This window comes from Bombus vosnesenskii, unplaced genomic scaffold (genome assembly GCF_011952255.1).
Source record: "Bombus vosnesenskii isolate JDL3184/JDL3185 unplaced genomic scaffold, Bvos_JDL3184-5_v1.1 scf7180000013272, whole genome shotgun sequence".
NCBI lineage: Eukaryota > Metazoa > Arthropoda > Insecta > Hymenoptera > Apidae > Bombus > Bombus vosnesenskii.
This window is the reverse complement of record NW_022882930.1, coordinates 2,784,841-2,803,845: the sequence shown is the minus strand read 5'-3', so window position 1 is coordinate 2,803,845 and position 19,005 is coordinate 2,784,841. Positions and strand designations below refer to the sequence as shown.

At 33.1% G+C, this 19,005-nt stretch overlaps 1 protein-coding gene across 1 annotated transcript; it reads left to right on the top strand.

Annotated features, from left to right (window-relative positions):
• Nucleotides 1-1,184: 1,184 nt before the first annotated feature.
• On the top strand, nucleotides 1,185-18,733 carry LOC117231279. Its single transcript, XM_033489581.1, has 4 exons — nucleotides 1,185-1,321; nucleotides 3,462-3,597; nucleotides 14,565-14,744; nucleotides 18,165-18,733. Exons 2-4 carry the CDS (start codon nucleotides 3,462-3,464, stop codon nucleotides 18,545-18,547), a joined length of 699 nt encoding a protein of 232 aa, XP_033345472.1. The 5' UTR covers nucleotides 1,185-1,321; the 3' UTR covers nucleotides 18,548-18,733.
• Nucleotides 18,734-19,005: the final 272 nt, after the last annotated feature.

Sequence of the window (19,005 nt, the reverse complement as noted above, 5' to 3'; positions counted from 1 at the left end):
GTAAATATCCATAAATTGTCAAGTATCCAAATCATCTATTATTCATTGCCTCCTACATGTTTTTTCAACGTTTCAACTTTCTTCGAAGCAAATCAAATTCAACTCAGAAACAACTCAAATTCACACATGAAACGAAACAAAGAGCAATCTATCGCGTATTTTTCACGGATATGACGACTTAAGCGAAAAGGAAAGCTTGCAGGCGATGTTTGCATGTTACAAAGAATATTTACGCGAGCAAGCGAAAATGCATTTACTTGTAAATGTGATGGAATGCAGGGAAAATACGTTTCTTCTGGGTCGAGAGTCAATTATCGACTCGCGCCTAACCAATGGCCAGGAAACCACAGAAATATTAATCTCGTTGTTTGCCCTACTAAATTTTACAATTGTCTAAAATAACCCTAACAACGCATTAAACATTACAATATAAACAAATTTAGAGATATCGAATAAATATTATTTTAGTGACAACGTTGACTGCCTCGGCAATGTTAATAAAAAGACTATTAACCTTAACTTGTTCATTAAGAAGGTGAGACATAAAGAAATTGGATTTTTATTCTACACGTTTTATTCTACATAAATATTATTCTCAAAATTTTGAATTTTAGATAAATAGTATTTTTTGTCCATTTCAGTGATTTATGTGACTAACAAGGATATTAAAGAAAAAAGCATTTTGGAACATAAGATAAAAAGTAACATTTTTCATATACATTCTATTAAAATTAATTTCTTCGTGCAGTCTAGCTTTAAATTTATCTACCATTGAAACTACAAATATGATCATAACCAAAAATTTATCTCCAAAATTAATGTATTCTCTCTTACCTGTAACCTGTATCGACATATTCTCTTAACAAATACCATTCAAATAGCTCGTAGAAACTATGCCTTCAGGCTTCCGGGTTACACGAATACCAATTACCAATACCGATCCACTCCAACTTACTAACACCAGAAAAACAAAGAAAACATGTATTAACATAAACGTATTTAAAAAGATATTTTTCGATTCTAACCTACCTTCTCGAACAATAAACGCGACAAAAGCACGTGAAAATCACGAAAAACCTAACCCTCGATTATTACGCCAATTATGACTAAGGTCGAGCTAAGAAGAGTCTCGATGGTTCCTTGTAGCCCAGGGTGGGATGAATCTACGAGATGGTGGGGACTATTTCTATATAATCGACGGTGAAGGTGCCTGTCTCTTCATAACCCTATCAGTGAGCACGTTTCTTTAATCGTCGATCTCGTCGTCCATCTCGTTTTAATCCGAGAAATAAACCGGAAAAAGAAAGACAAGTGAGACAAGGTGAGTGTTTCGAAATGATCAGAAAAGGAAAAGAAAAAAAAGTATACGTATACCTGTGCGTGAGCTCGTATCGTTTTATTTTCCTTTCATTTTTTGGAATTCCAGTTCTCACGATTTTTTTAAAGTCATCTACGGAATACCAATCGCAAAGTGCTAAACGAAAGCGGGGAAAAATAAAAATAGAAAAAGTGCAACAAACTGAATATGTAATATATGTATATATGTATGTATGTATATACCTACATCTCGTAGAGTATCGCAGGCTTGAATAATGCACGCTTCTGCGTGACGAATACTACCGATAAATTAATTCAATGAGGATGGTAATGGTTTCGTGTATAGGTTGTAAGTTCTTGTTCGATTGGGTTTTTATGGAAGTTGCTTGAAACGTTTGCATAGACAAAAATAAGGTCTTTTTGAATAATAAAATGTTAAGTGTTTAATGTTTTTAAAGTAAAATTAAAGTGAAATAAAAATGCAAGATTTCTTGATGACGTTTAAAAGGAGAAATTCTAAATTTATTGTAGTTAGTAAAGCATTGGTACATTTGAAAGTAACATTTAAGGAAATAAATTTTTATGAATGAATGAAGATTTTTCATTGTATCCAGACTATATACTCTTCTGGAAAAATGTAATAACGATAAAAAGGAAAAAGGTAACAGATCTGATAATTAATATTATTTAGTTAGAAACGAGTATATGGTTGCTTTGTGGTTTACATCTTTGATACAAACAAGAATGTTTCGTACTTTTTATTTTTTATCCAAAATTTATCAGTGAGTACTATAACATATAATTTATTTATTATTGTTCAATTTAATTTATTATTATATATTAATTTATTATTGTTCTGTTAAATGATAAAGATCACTGATCAAAATCATTCATAAATAATGATAAAAAGAAAATTTAGTCTCTCTTTAATATTTACTATTAATATTAACATTAATAGTATTAGTACAACAATGAAAAAAAATATAACAGAGTCTTATGATACGCTAGATATATAAATTAATGAATTATATGCATTTAATTATGCGTCACTTTGTTAAAGCCAAAATAATAAACAGGAAGAACTGATATCTAAGAATATCTCTGTAAAAATTTAATGTTTTCCTTTATCTAGTTTCTAAATGATCCATCGCAATATGAACTACAAGAATCGTATACAAAGTACAGTCTTCAATTCGCTTTTTGCGAATTTTACATCAATTGTGCAATTTCTTTTATCCCCTATTACATAAGAGGATTCTTGCTTCACGCGTTATCTCATTTTTCTTGGAGGAAGCGATGAAGCTACTCTCGACGCGTCGAAAATCATTACGTTCGACCGTACAAGGGAACGTTCGGTCGTTAGCCAGGCTTACAACGAAAAAGTCCCCGCCAATTACCGGATCACTACATGTAACAGTTGGCACGTAAGACAGTGGCGATACTACTATCTATCCGTAAAAAAGTCACGTGCAAAAATTGGCACTCCCCGAGTGAAACTCTCTTTGTTGACTTATAGAAACTAAACATAGGTATTAATAGGTATATACGGAATTACGACCTTATCTTCGTGTCACTTTTAACCAACAAAACTCTCACCTGTTTTTGGTCACGATGTGAACAATTGCATATGTCTATGACAAGGTGTTTTAAAATTATAATTAACTTTCCATCGCTTCGCTCCTTCGATCTTATAGGATCATATTGATGCTGGTTGGCTCGAATGCTGAATTGAAAGATGGTGCGATAGATCATCCTGTTGTCATTGATGTATACGAAGATGTTTCTGCCGAAGTAGCATGTAGTATGTGTTAAGAGATTCCGATTTCGATTTGCATAAGAAATTAAAGGATTTGAATTACTTTATGAAATATGTAATTTTGGAACACTTCTCCTCATTTTGTAATAGATTTCTTTAATCTTTGTCTGTTATGTTATTTATTATTTATATAGATGATATCGTCCCCTTTGTTTCCAAAATTATATTCCAAATTATTTCGATTGTAGTTTTTTAATTAGCGTTGTCAATGAGTAAATTAAAATGAAAATACAAGTACAATTATATTTCTTAAAAGTAATTTTATAGACAGTGTATATTAATCTTTGTTTAATTTATTATTTTTTTCAATTTTTAATTTGTTTCTCAGATGATGTTGGCGCCGCTGGCCGTGTTATTCTTCGCGGCGTTAGTGTACGCCCAACCAGCAATAAACGAAATTCGGCCACAAAGCAACAGACCAGGAAGATTCCTGTCTCTTCCTGTACCGCAGAAATGTGCAAACCGTGAGTAAATTTTTCGTTTTGAACTTTCGGCTCTCTTTGTAGTTAAAACGCTAGGATCATATTTTTTCTTGATATTTCGTACGAATAAATCTCTTTGAAGCTTAGTTTCTAATTATAAGTCAAATTTTAAAATGAAACTACTAAAACATGACGTAAAAGTCAATTTATTCGTCAAACAAACTGTAAATGTACTAGAAAAGGAATGGAAATGAAGAAAAATTCTAAATTCCGAATGACAAGCTAAAAAAACTCTTTGGACATCATACAATTTCATTTTAATTGTATTGATCATTGTCTGAAAGTTTAACATTTCTCATCACGATTTCAAAACATATCCGCGACAATGTTAACGACGGACAAAACACAATCCTCTTCCGTGAATCCGGGGCATTTAGATGCCCCGGCACGTTCTCCGGCAACTAAAAGAAATTGAGGTTAAACCGGCCCGATACATGCCGACAAAACTCTCGCGCAATCTCACGATCGTATATTTTTCAACCTAAAACAGCATTCGTCTATTGTGCAAACACGTGTATATCAGATTATTCTCTTCTGATTATAATACCTGGATAATTAAATTTCTTTTTTTATTTTAACGCTATGTACATCCACCTAAAGGTTAACCTAACCATATTTGTCTACATGTAATTAATACTTGCTTTCATTTGAGATTTGAATATAATACAAATACAAATTTACTAATATATTAGACGTATACACACAATACAATAACAAATACTTGTTATTTACATATTTTTATCTTAATTCATTAAAGACCAACGTTACGTTAACACAATATTTCATTTTCAAGCGTGAAAATTTGTGCACCTTCAGATTTTCAAATCCATTACTGTACATTAATATTACGTTTATATATTTTTTTATTCGCTATTTCACTAGTTAATCCATAATGAGTTAACTTCGAATCGTCATTTTTAATGCAACTTTTAGGATATGTATGTACGTAGCAAATTTCATTCTCTTTATAAATAATCCTTCATAAAAGTATAGATATCCTAAAAATTCATAAGTTATTGGTCTGTAAAGATTTTCTCATAATTTAGGTACATTTTCCTTATTTGAAATTATTTAGAATCATTTGGACTTTATTCAGACAAGGTCTAGCGCAGACGAGTCTGTAATTGGTTGGTAACTCGTTAACGGATCGTACAATGCGAGAGTAGCGTTTCGTCTCCTTTCGTTTGCGTTCGATGCACTTTCTCACGGTTAGGATACAAAATCAAGAAACCAGCAGACATCTCGCAATCGCGCCGCGATAATTAGCGAGAGGACGTGTAACGAAACGAAGTTAAGGGAGAGACACCGATTCGGGGTCAACAAAGCCGACGCGACGGACTAGTTGCATAATCTTGAACAGGATGTTTCGTCGGCTTTGTTTTGACTAGTTTCCCGCAAATTATTTGTTCAATGCAAAACTGTGTAACATCAGCTACCGGTAATCCGTTTTTTACAATTCGTTTTTACAATTTACAATACATTATCCTAAATCACTTGATGGGAAAAATTTTAGGAAACTTTTATAAATTGCGTGTTTTATATGCAATTATACAGGGTGGTTGGTAACTGGTGGTACAAGCGGAAAGGAGGTGATTCTACGCGAAAAAAGAAGTCGAAAATATAGAATAAAAATTTAAAAATTAAAAAAATTAAAAAAATAACGTCAATCGAGACAACGATCTACAGTGAGATCCGTTATAACGAGACGCGATAAAGTGCACGCGTACCGAGCGAAAATTCAAAGTCGATTTTCTCGAAAACAAAGCCTCGAACGAAAAATTTTTATTCTATATTTTCGACTTCTTTTTTCGCGTAGAATCACCCCCTTTCCGCTTGTACCACCAGTTACCAACCACCCTGTATATTTGTATATTTTTATGGTTGGAACTTGAGGCCTATCTGCTTTATGTGCTTCCTATTTATTGACAAAAATATAACAATAACAACGTAAGTTTCTTGATAGTTAATAACAACCGAATATTATTACTTATTGTCATTCACAATTATTACTTAGCAAGAGAATATTAAATAATGATTTATAGAAAAAATATATGATTTATCACGCAGATTTTACTCATTGAAATGATCTTTCAATGTCATATAGAAATTTATGTTTTACTGTTCCTAGTAATCTGTTTCAAAGATAACCAGCAGGAACGAAAGTGGAATGTACATCTCGTTTTTTTATCTCGAATGAAAAATCTGTTTGGAGAATATACAATCCACTTTCTCCATCTCAATCTCCATTGCTTACTTATATATATATATATATATACACACACACACATTTACAAGGAGGTCAGCTATATCTCACCAACTGACAATTTTTATGGGACATAAAATTTGCTACAACTTTTCATCTGTATGATCACTGACACTTACTCTTGATTGGATGTAACAGATAATGCAAATTATCGAGCCAAAGTATCCATGCATCTATGTATGTATCAACATTTAAATATTGTCAAAATACGCATATCGGCACCGTGTATATATTTATCGTTATTATGTAAAAATGTTCATTCTTCGTTATATCTTTATTTCTATTCTGTACTAAATGCGAGTTTTTCATTTTTATTTAATTTCCATTTTATTACCATTTTAATACGCCTCGCGACAAGTACAATGTTAAAAACGTCGAGTTACCTTGGTTGATTAAATAACATTGCCAATACACGTTATTTAACATTAGAAATACTTTACTACAAACAGACTAATTTGACGAGTATTGGTTGTTATTGGTTGTTATTATTCCCTTATGATCATATCGATCGAAATTTCGTAGTAATCCTATTTCCACGGTATTTAATCACGTGAAAGGTATCAGTGTCGTAATGTTGGATTATAATAATGTTCGACTGGAATGTTCGATTATCTACAGTTGCATCCACTTTCCAAGTTAGTAACAATAAGAAACTCGAGTCACGTGCTACATCGATGAAATCATCTCGAGCAATAAGGTCATTTAGCTGTGAGAATTTAATATTGATTAATAATTAACGAAACTTAACGTTACTTGCATTTTTTCAATAATTCCAAAAATATACAATCTTCAATCAGACATTTTGGCTGATTTGGTAGATTTGATAGTAAAAATTTATAAAGTATATAGCCAATATAACACGTATAATACATTTCTTTTTAAAGAAACAAAGCTATTCTCGCAGTGGTTATTGATAACTTTGGATGCTGTATGCGACCATAAATTTTTAATTAAAACAAAAAGTAAAAACAATGTAAACGTATGAAATAATTTTGAAAAGAGAAAAAAAAAAGACATAACACACGTGACAATCGTGCCCCTATATTGAAATTGTCATTCTTACGGAATATAACAAATTTTTAATTTATAAGTCTCTGTACATTAGAGTGTAAAATGCTCTTTAACCGGGCTGGGAATTAAAAGTTGAATCGTTAAACACAACCGAGGAGTCTGATGATCAAAGTGGTTCTTAATCAAAATTATGAAACATTACTGGTCCGCAGCTAACAAATTGTCGTTAAATTATCTTATGACAGTGCGGCTGACCAATCAGGTGTCGTAATATCGTAGCTGGTAAGATTGTCCAACTGACAAGCTCACAAAAGGCCGATGCTCTGCCGCTATGAAAATGTCAAGAATTGTTGCGAAACGAAACAACAACATGCCACAGAGATAATTTCGCTGTTGCTCGTTATGCCCGCGTATAATGACCGCTCTTTAACGATAGTTCACGTCTTTCTTCACGCTGATCCTGGTTTCCAGTAAAATGTCCAATTCGGTGAATTCACATGGGATATTTCTATTTTTCCTGGTCGATGAAGCTGATTATTTTAAAAGTTGCTCGCAAAGATACAAAGTTTCTGTTATTTTACACTTTTCCAAGAAACGAATAACTTTTTTTTAATCGCTGTAAATCCTTTTATACAAAAAATTTCAAAATTTTAGATATTTCACGAATAGAAATTTCTTTTCTAGAAAGTTTCCAAATTTTCGATATTTCATACGTACTTTTTCTCCTTGTACGAAAGTTTCGAAATTTTTAATATTCCATGCGTACGTTAATTTTTAAAGATACGTTAGATTTTTATATCGATGCGAAAGGAAGTACTATTTTTATAGAATTATTTTTTATTATGCAAAGTATAACAAAACAGTAACTCTATACATTTACGTAATATTTTCGAGGAGCACAAAAGTTTGACCTTTATTCGACCTTTATTCAACCCCAAATAACAGCGTATCCGATCGAATAAATAATATAGCAGCAAACCGTGATAAATTACAATGTCGTATTGCACGCATCGTTTATCAATTTATTTTCGAACAAAGTTACACGTCCGATTGGTTATAGCTGCAGAAGAAGCCGAAGAAAAAGGAAATCTGTTATTCTCTGTCGCTGGACGAATCGAATCTCAAGTAATCTCCACCCATTAAGTCGAATTATCAAGAAAAAGTTTCACCTGCGGCTTGGCTTTCGTTTTCCTCGCACCTTCGATCAAAACGACTTTTATATCCAATGTTCGCCACTTATTTATGAGATTCGACTGCGCATAGATTATGAAAATGTTTAATTCATAGTTAACAGTGTGTTGAAATATTAAATCTAAAATATTAGAAATTTGGATGACAAGTTAATTTCCCACTTAGTGTGATACCTTCTCCATAAATAAATTAAAATTGAAAAATTGCATTTTTACAATTATACATTTTTTACAAGTACTGTTTTATACATCCTACATTTTAGTTGATTAACATTTCCAAAATTAATTTTTCTAATCTCCTTCTTCGTTCGTATTTTCTTCACAAAGTCATTTATAAAGAATTGTTATAAGAATATTGTACCTTTTTGTTTTGTTTTTTTTTTTTTTTTGAAAAATTCAGTATGTCAATTTTCTTCTTCTAGAAAAATCGCAAAATTTATTCAACTGTTTCATTAACAACTGTAAAATCATAAATATGAAATATTCGCTATACGTATAAAATCCTTCGTATCGAATTCATTAAGTACGTTTATTTGAAAACGACGCGTGTCCAACGTGCTTTCTTTTCTCCTTTTCAAGAAATGGCGCGTCATGCTCAAATACGATCCGTAAATATTAACCATTTCATTGGCATAAATTATACGTTTCTGGAAACGTTTAGGTGACTCTGCCGTGAAACACGTGCAGGTCGTGACACGTGAAAGTGAGAGCTTTCCATTCCATTGGAGTTCCTCGTGTGTCAAGAACCACTTTAAAAATCTTACAAGAAGCCTCTTGCTGTCATTCGTATTATTCTTTCGTCATTTTTCTTCTTCTTTTTTTTTTCTTTTTATAATCCCATGGATAAATATTCCGAAGGAGGCAAATAGCACAGTTAGTCGTGTATAGCCGTGTCATGAAATCGTAGATGTTACCGATCGTTTAAATGTTATTTTGAAATAGCTATGTTGAATCGTGTTTGATCTGATGCAATTATTGCGAATTCTAAACGTTACGCAAGATAAAATTCGATATAAACAAAACGTGTACAATGTCGTCTCCTTTATTTAAATTTATTGCGTTAAAACATATTTTTTCGTATTTTTGAAAATATTATCTTCTTCGTTGCTGTTATCTGATCAAAAAAAAAAAAATAAAAAAAGAGAAATTAAATAGATACAAGTTTTGACATGGATAAAAGAAAAAAAAATACCTGTTTGAAGAGCAACGTAAATCGTACTGGCGTCGAACAAAAGACTTGGCATGCAAATATGATCGATAAGTCATGGCGGAAGTGGGCGTAAAAAATAACAGATTTCTACTGTCCCTCGATTAATAAATTCCGCTTTCTCCGCCCTAAATTGGCTATTTACTTGCGTATGATTGACAACCAAATGAGATAAATCTGTTTTCTATTATTAAACGGATAGTCGCATGTACTGCGATGACGATATATATTTTTTAATGTAATTCGTATATTTTGTAGTAGCTTACAAATTTTACCACTTTAAAGATTTATCAAAAAAAGATATAAAAATAGTGAAAAATTTGGGAACCAGATTTCCCTGCCAGATCTTCTGCTTCTTTTAATTCGATTAATTTTTTTATTCAAACATTCGATCAACGTTCTCATGAAAACCTCACGATGGATATTTTCAATTCTAAACTCTTTAGAACAGTATTATTTATTTGTTATTTACTACGCACACTTCTCGCCTTATTGCCTTAGAACGAAGTTCCGGCTTTACATTTTTCTCTTAATGTATGAACAGTATACTGCTGTAGTATTCTGATTAACTTCACTTGCTATGAAAGATTACGTTCATCAATCATTAGATCTTTCCCAATCTACCATTGCGATTCGCTATTATACGAACTAACATTGTGTTTCAGAGTTATTAACTTTGAACAACTAACGTCCAACTTTACTCAGCAACACCATTCATTCTCACATACATTTTTACCGTAGAAAGGTCATAATTAATTTCGCGAGTTACCATTCTACTGACGATGGTAATGACGAGGATGTTAATGCATTAAGGTGCTTAGCCTTAGACAATGAATGAAACGTTGTACGAACCGCTTCTTGCGTTTGACTAATGGTCTTTTTAGTACGTAACAAAGGAGACAGAATTCCAAAAATTACATCTTGAATAAGATGTTTGGAAAATAGGCTTATAATATTAAAAATGAGATCAGAACCAGAGATTTTTTAAGAATTCCATTTTGAAATAAATAATAAAACCATATATTTACATCTATCTGTATTCATGTGCAATAATTGCATATATACGTTCGAACGAATATTGTTTCGAATACGTTTCGAAAAATTGCATATATACGAAAGAACGAAGTAATTCGATATACAGGGTGGTTGGTAACTGGTGGTACAAGCGGAAAAGAGGTGATTCTACGCGAAAAAAGAAGTGGAAAATATAAAATAAAAATGTTTCGTTCGAGGCTTTGTTTTCGAGAAAATCGACTTTGAATTTTCGCTCGGTACGCGTGCACTTTATCGCGTCTCGTTATAACGGATCTCACTGTGGATCGTTGTCTCGACGAAAAAATTTAAAAAAATAAAAAAAATTTTTATTCTATATTTTCGACTTCTTTTTCCGCTTGTACCACCAGTTACCGACCACCCTGTATAACTCACCCAACGAAAATGATCATAGAGCCTTTATTACATCAGTTTACGAAAAGCAATTATTAATAACACTGAATAATATTGAATATTATTGTCGATAGTAACGAACGAAGACGAGAAATTAAAATTACGAATTACGATATTTTATGTAATGTATGCGATTCGAAAAGCACATTTTTTACGATCTTATATTCTCAGGAATAGATTCTTTATATATAACTGATGCTGCAGAAACACCGTTAGTAGACTCGAAAACAACAGAATTGCGCGGACGATTCAAACGATTATCGTCAGAAGTTCCTTGACACAATGGTGAAACGTGCGAGTGTTTCTAAAGGCGCATAAATGTTTAATGAACGGTGATATAACGATCGTTAATTGCGAGTATAGGAGAAAACTGAAGAAAGACGAAGAGGGAGACCAATTTTTTTTCTCGTAGACGTCTATCAGACGCAAACACACGATCGTATAGAAACAAGGAAACACAACTTGTGAAATGCACTGTGTTTAATGTCACTTTTGTTTAACCTTTGTTTTATCATCTTTTCGCGGTTGTATACATATGTCGGTGTTAAATATTTATCATCGTATTTGTTGGTATTCTTTCGATCGCTTTAGGCTAAGTAATAAGTTCGTTATAAAAAATTCTGATAATTTAATTTATTTTATATAGAATGATTTTTAATTTTGTTAGATGACGTATCTACATGCATTCGATAATTATGATGCCAAGTACTTTTATCGGTCTTCTAGAGAAGTTAATCTCGATCAACAAATAATTATTAATAAAATTTGTTTATTCGATCGATATCGATCGATGCAATCGAAATAATTGGAATTTAAACGTGGACACGGAAAAACGTGTTGGTAGGCGGAACGCTCGTCAAGATGATAAAGACGATAATAAAATGTACAAAGGTGAACGTTTCTTTCGATTGTTCATAGATGAAACAAATTCATTGCCATTGGGAAACTAAAAGGAAGGAAAACTCGAGTTACAAATAGCGGAAATAATTTCTCGAATATTATGAAACGTACGATAGACTTGATCGTATACGATATCGTAATTGTTTTTACGTTCGTTGTTAGCAATATTCATCGCACAACGTAGCGCAGGAAAATCACGTGAAAAAAGGGAAACTCGAGGCAAGATAAAATTCGATATTTCTTTGCTGATTTGCAACTCTCGTTTGAAATTCTACATGTGGTTTTTTTTAATCTTCTCGCAGAATAACATCGGCTGAATTAAGTTTTCTTTAGAATCGATTTAGATCCGTGCAATACGTTCGAATTATTAAATTATGCAAATTAATTCGGTGAAATTCAAAATTTATTAACGATACGCGTAATACAAGTTTCATCATCGAAATATTTCAATTAAGTTATACGAAATTCCCTGAAATTACGTAAATACAAATGATACATCTTTCGAACTGTCACGAGATGAGAAAATATATGAATTTAAAAATATGCTTATTACAGATAGGTGATTCTAAAGGCATCTAATTAACATACCAATTAGTCATACTCTGACGCTGGAAATAATTGTCTCCTTTCGTTCGATATACCGTAGAACGAATGCAGAGCTTCTTCTCTTCTTCTTTGTAGTAAATAATCCAATATACAGGGTGATTGGTAACTGGTGGTACAAGCGGAAAGGGGATGATTCTAGGCGAAAAGAAAAGTCGAAAATATAGAATAAAAATTTCTTTTTTAATTTTTTTTTTTTTAATTTTTCCATCGAGACAACGATCCACAGTGAGATCCGTTATAACGAGACGCGATAAATTTTTATTCTATATTTTCGACTACTTTTTTCGCATAGAATCACCCCCTTTCCGCTTGTACCACCAGTTACCAACCACCCTGTATATAGTAAATATAGTACAGTAAATATAATATAAATATAGTATATAGTAAATAAAATAATAGTAATTTCACCAGAAAGAAAAGAATGCACGAAACATAGAAAGAGCCATCCCTGAGACTAAACAAGAATCTTAAGAACCAAGAAATGCTAAATACTAAATGTTCAAGAATGCGTTCGTTTGTAATATAATAATTTTACAAAAACTGCATGATATAGATGAAACTATACATTTGCCAGAATGAATACAAAATCTATATTTCTATGAAAAAGCTACACGTTTCGAAAGTTGATCGACAATTAAAAATCCATGTTCCCTACGGTCAAGCAAGAATCTCAGGAACCACGAATTGTTAAATGCCAAATGTTCAAGGATAGCTGCTACGTTTATTCGACTATCCGCGTCGGCGTCGCTGAGATCATGATCTTCTCGTAGAAACTTCTTGTCGAAACTCACGACAGCACTTCGACGTTAAGGCAATCGACGTTCTAACAGAGGTATTAGAATCATCGTTCGTTTTTGAAAGGGGAACGCGTCGTAGCCTCGACTCCCAATGTAACAACCGATTGATTCCTGCTTGGGAATCATTCAGAAGAAACTAGCCACATGACATTCACCGTGAGATTTTTCTTTTCCGTGATATGTCAGAAGGAACGTGCAATTTAGTTAATTCTTCTTTCTTTTTTTTTTCTTGTCTTTCCCTTTCGTTCTTCTCGTTCAACGGCTATTTTTGCAACAATGAGATTACACAGGATTACACGTCGGTGAAGAGGAGCCGTGTTCGCGCGCATCCATCATGCCTCTCCTTGCGGCATTACGGGCGATGAAACGCGTAGTAAATACGTAATAATACATACGCACTGGTCTATGGTGTGTCTGCAACTTCTGAAATAACAGGTTCTGACATAATCGATTTTAATAGCTAGAATTTAGGATATTAGTCTTGGCAATAATTCGACGAGGTCTAGTGACTTTTTCAGCAACGCTCTTCCACTTTTATAGGTAAATTATAGGATTCTACGCGATATTCAAGATAAACGATGTACTTAAGCGAATATTTAAATTGCGGAAAAAAAAGAAAAAATTGTTTTCGAACAAGTTTCCCAGACCTCTCTTGCTCTATGCATGTAGACACGATTAGCAAAACTTTACGAGTCGCGAATTATGAATAATCGATGATGATAAATTCCTTCGAAGAACGATGACAGACGTGGTAATAAAATTGATAAAGTTATACATCAAATTTTACAAATTATACGAATTAACTACAGTCGATCTGCTTGCCAATAGACGCGATAACTCGTAAATCTATGGGAAAGAAATCCTTGATTATTATTCGTAGAGATCACGGATTGGTTAATTTGAGAATATTAGAATATCGATGATACTCGAGAGAGAACATAGATGAAATAGGCAACAGCCTGTAATATTACCGTTGAATACGAGCAACCCTTTCGCAATCAGAACGTTAGGCTCTCATAATGAGACGCACGTCGTAAATCGTCGACGAGAGAGGCATTCCTGCATAATCAACGTGTAACGTGAAAAATTGTAAGACCATTGACATTTAACCGGACGATAATCACATTCCCCGATTACAGATCCACGCCGTTTATATACATTATACACGACAAACATAATTGAATATCGTGAACGATTTCCTTTTTTCTCTCTCTCTCTCTCTCTCTTTCTCTGTTTCTTCTGGAAGAAAAATCCGCAACTCTATGTAGTCAAATCTTGATATATCAAACACAACTGACAAAAAGTATGAAGAACATTCTTGGTATCAGTTCATATCTTTTCTTTTTTTTTTTCTTGATAAAAGGATCGTAACGAAGCGTCAAGATACCGTAAAGTGTTAGAATTTATCGTACGAGATTACCACGCTTATGTGTCGCGTGGAAAAATCTGATAAGAATTAATAAAAGCCGATCTCTTCACAAACCTTTGTCTTTCGTTCGGGGGATTAATTTTCTATTTCCAATTCGCAGGACCGAGAGAATTCAACTACAGAGGGCACAATTATTTCTATAGCGGGCACGTTCCGGCTCACGCAAACCAGAGGGTGGATTGGTTAGACGCTAGGAACATCTGCAGAGAGTACTGCATGGACCTCGTGTCGATGGAAACTCAAGACGAGAACAACTTAATCTTCAGACTCATTCAACAAAGTAAGCGATTTTAATTCTTGAGATGCTCCGCGAGTAGAAGATAAATAAGACAAATTCTTGAAATATTTTATAAAATAGAAGACGCAAGGTAAAGCTTAGAATAAAAAGACGAAGTCAGGTGTTCTAAACTATTCTGAATCATGCTCATTGACGATTATTAAATTGCGGATATTCATGGAAATTCCTACTTTTATAAATAGAATTTAAGTAATGAAATCCGGTTGAAAAATCGTTTTACTTGCTAAATATCGCCTTCGAATATTATATTTCAAGTATTTTACGTGTTTATATGCATTTCTGCACCTTCGAATGAATCTGCAGTTCGATAATTATGTACATATATGTATATGTTATTATATGTACGTTATTATACAGTATATACACGCCTATGTACGTACAATTGAAACGTCGTTAGTATTCATACAGAGAAAAGAGAAGGAAGAAACGTTACAAATAAAATAAAAATTCATCTCGAAGCTAAGTTGGAATTTCTTCGTATTCGAGTCGACTTATCAAAAGATTTCTTTCGCTATGATACGAGGAAGATCGATTCGCAGAAGAAAAAATTTCTATCGACGTGTACTTGTTTATTCATGAGGAAAAACGAGGTGTTCCATTCGATCGGTTGAATAATCTCGAGGCAACGATTACAAGAATAAAAATGATTCATTAACGCATGATGCACAGGCACGTTTCGCGAACGACTCACGCGTGAACACGAAACGCGTTTACCTTCGGTTTCGTACGGATTCATATATCCTAATTGCATCGCTATTAACTCTTCTCTTCTCTTCGGCTTTTTTTCTTTGTTGTCGCTCTTTCGCGTGATTTTCATTTCGTAACGTTTCTGATCCTTTCACGCGTATTCGCAGGAACGTAAGGAAGAAGAAACTGTGCAAAGTTCAAGTATATTACAGCAATTCTCGTACGTCACGTCTGAAACGAAGATAAAATCAAGTATATTACGAATAGGTTCGAACTCGATTGGAAAATTTTGAAACCCTCGCGAATACTTTGAAGATACGAAACGATATGTTTGGTCGTGCTAGCTCATCGGCTATTTTCAAAAGAGTCTGCATACGATAGATCGTTTTCCTTTTCAAATCTGTTATATTTAAACTCCTATTATCTAGTCACGGGGTAACACTAAAATCAGAAAATCAACAAATAGTACTTGCGTTTTCTTTTCTACTACGATCTTCGAACTTTTGCGTGTCAAATAAAATTCTTATATTTTATGTAAACAAAATTTTTAATACTTCGAGAGAAACTTCAGGATAAAGTTCAGACAAAAGATCACGTACAGCAACAAGGAATTTTTTATACTCTTCTTAAACCTAAGTAACTTGTACATTTTATTTTATTTTAGAGCTAAACGTGTACTTATGTTCTCTCTTGTGGCTTTCGTATAACGAACCTGGTAATTGATCTATTTTATAGCAGACAATTTTACTTTTCCTTTTGTTTTAGCTACCATCGTTTTGACTTCGTTCATTTTCGCGTTCAGCTAAATCATTTTGACAAAAATGATTAACAATTGCTTGCACGAAATAAATTATAAGATCCAGTAACGAGTTTCAACATAGTTCGCCTTAAAACAGCATGGATGGATTCAAGAAACGAATACCATCGCCAATTACGTGAATTTGAGCAATAATCGGTAGTTAAGTTAATCGAGAGATATACCTAACAATAATCTCATACAACGGTATGTACATAGTTATTAAATTTTACGTGTCGGCAGAAACGCGTAGGAAGGTATAAATCCATTTCTTTAACGTCAGGCTTAGAAAGTTCTACGACCACGGAGATAAAATCGGTACCAAGGAACACAGAAGCAGTCAGGATCGTTTACAATTTATTACCCAGCGTAGCTTTCGTTCTTTAGCCAGCTGGATAGCATAGAAATTTCGAAACAAATGATCCATCGCCGTGAGACGATGCTTCTTCGACTTCGCGTTAAGTGGCTTGTAACATCGCGTCTTCGGCCATAGTGTTTCCTCACGGCTGAAGAAAGTGAAAGACTAATCAGTTTTATGGTTACTTATTACAAGAACAATGTCGTGAAAATACATATTTTGATCGAACGGATATTTCACGGAACGAGGACGAGAAGAGTTTATTGGTTATTCAACAAACCATAAAGGCGAATCTTACAATTACGCAATTAATTATTATGTGGACTGAGTATGTTTATGTAAATTCGTGTCTCTTGTGGAGATAATTAAAGAAACAGAATTTAAATAAAGATTTGTATCGTCGACTAAATATTGTAGTAAATATTTTATTCTAGCTATTTTATATATCTTTGTATGTTATACGTATTCTGGATATTTGTTGTGCTTCAAAGTTTTCTATAAATGCACAAATTAACTTCGCCGTAGTTAAAATTATTCTCCTTTTTTCTTATTTTTTTTTTTTTTTTTGAAACTCTTAAAAAACAAGAACAAAATATTTAAATTTTATAATAGACATGTCTGTAAAAAAGTATTACAACAATATCATAAAATAATTCTCCTTTTTTTTTTATTGAATCAAATATTTTGAGAAACAAGAAAGAAAGATCGAAAGAATTTAGTGTATCGATTATCCCATCACAGATGAAATATTTGAATCAATAAAAAGATTCATTTAATGCATACACACACACACACACACGCGCGCGCGTTGAAATTTGTTTGTTGCTCATTTGCATACAACTAATTGCTTTCGCAAGTGCAGATACAATTTCCATTCGTTGTCGAGAAGTTAGAATCTCCGAGTTAACGAGTTAACAACAGAATCTTCAAGGCAAAACGAAGGATCTTTAAGTGGGTTGAGGCTGAGGAATCTCATCTTCTTATATACATACATAGTTGCATCACGGAACGCATCAATCATTTCGACCGCATATGTCTCTTGCCACGAAGTAGTATGATCTGAAACTCGTCTATGTTAACATTTCTACCGATATTAAAATGAGGTTATTTTTTCGAAGGTTGTCCTTTGGATAAGGAAAGCGGAAACCTTTTATAAATTATGTTGTTTTCTAACCTGTAGAAGATTTAAACAGAAATTTTGAAAGAAGTACTTTCTTACAAAAGTCGTAAATCTATGACTAAAATTATAAGATTCTAGAAAAATAATGCAAAATTTTCGATATTTCATTATACTTGGAATATACTTAAACTGAAAATAAAAAAAAGTTTCCAAAATATTATACCATAATTTTCAGTTTTCACGGTATAGATTTCACTTGAATATTAGTTTCCTTCGGGAAAGGATTACAGCTCTTTACCTATCAGAAAAAACATATACCAGAGAATTGCATAATCTGTATAATAAAGTTTGTATTTGTTGTATTTGTTGTATTTGTTGTATTTGTTGTAATGTATTAATCATTTCTTTCGTAAAAATTAATAAATTATTACTTTTTCATAGACGATGTTCCTTACATCTGGACATCTGGACGTCTCTGCGACTTCAAAGGCTGCGAGAATCGTCGTGATCTTGAACCCAAAGCCCTCTATGGTTGGTTCTGGTCAGCCAACAGAAAGAAGATGGCGCCAACAAATCAAATCCCCGAAGGTTGGTCCTTCAATCCATGGTCTCAAACTGGACACAAGAAGGTCAGACAACCGGACAACGCTGAATTCGACATAAATGGCACCAGTGAGTCTTGCATGTCCATCCTAAACAACGTTTACAAGGATGGAATCAGCTGGCACGATGTGGCTTGCTATCACCAGAAACCATTCGTCTGCGAGGACTCCGAAGAACTTTTGAGCTACGTGGCCAGTACCAATCCCAACATCCGCGTTTAAAGGCCTCGTGAATGAATAATTCGCGTCATCAGCACCTGTTTTATCCGTTTCTCTTGCAGCTTAGACGAAACACGAGTTAAAACAAAAAGGAAACAAATGAAAAATAATCGTTGAACATTTTATTCTATATTATTTATGTGAATTAGCTTCCTATCAGCATTAAAGCATTACCTTTCATTTGGACTGCAAAAAAATGGAATATTTTACATCGAATATACAATTTATATAAATTTAATTCTTCGGATCACAAAGTTTCATATACATATAAATGCTTATATAAATTTAGATATCGTCGAGGAACTGTGATCAGGATTTTTCAAAGGCACTTAATTATTTCTTGCAATGTAATACAAAAGTTGTTACACTAATTATATATACATGTTATACATGTATTAAAAATATTTATTAAGCGTTCATGAATATTATTAAAATGTGTCTCGTCGCTGCACTTTTCCTGC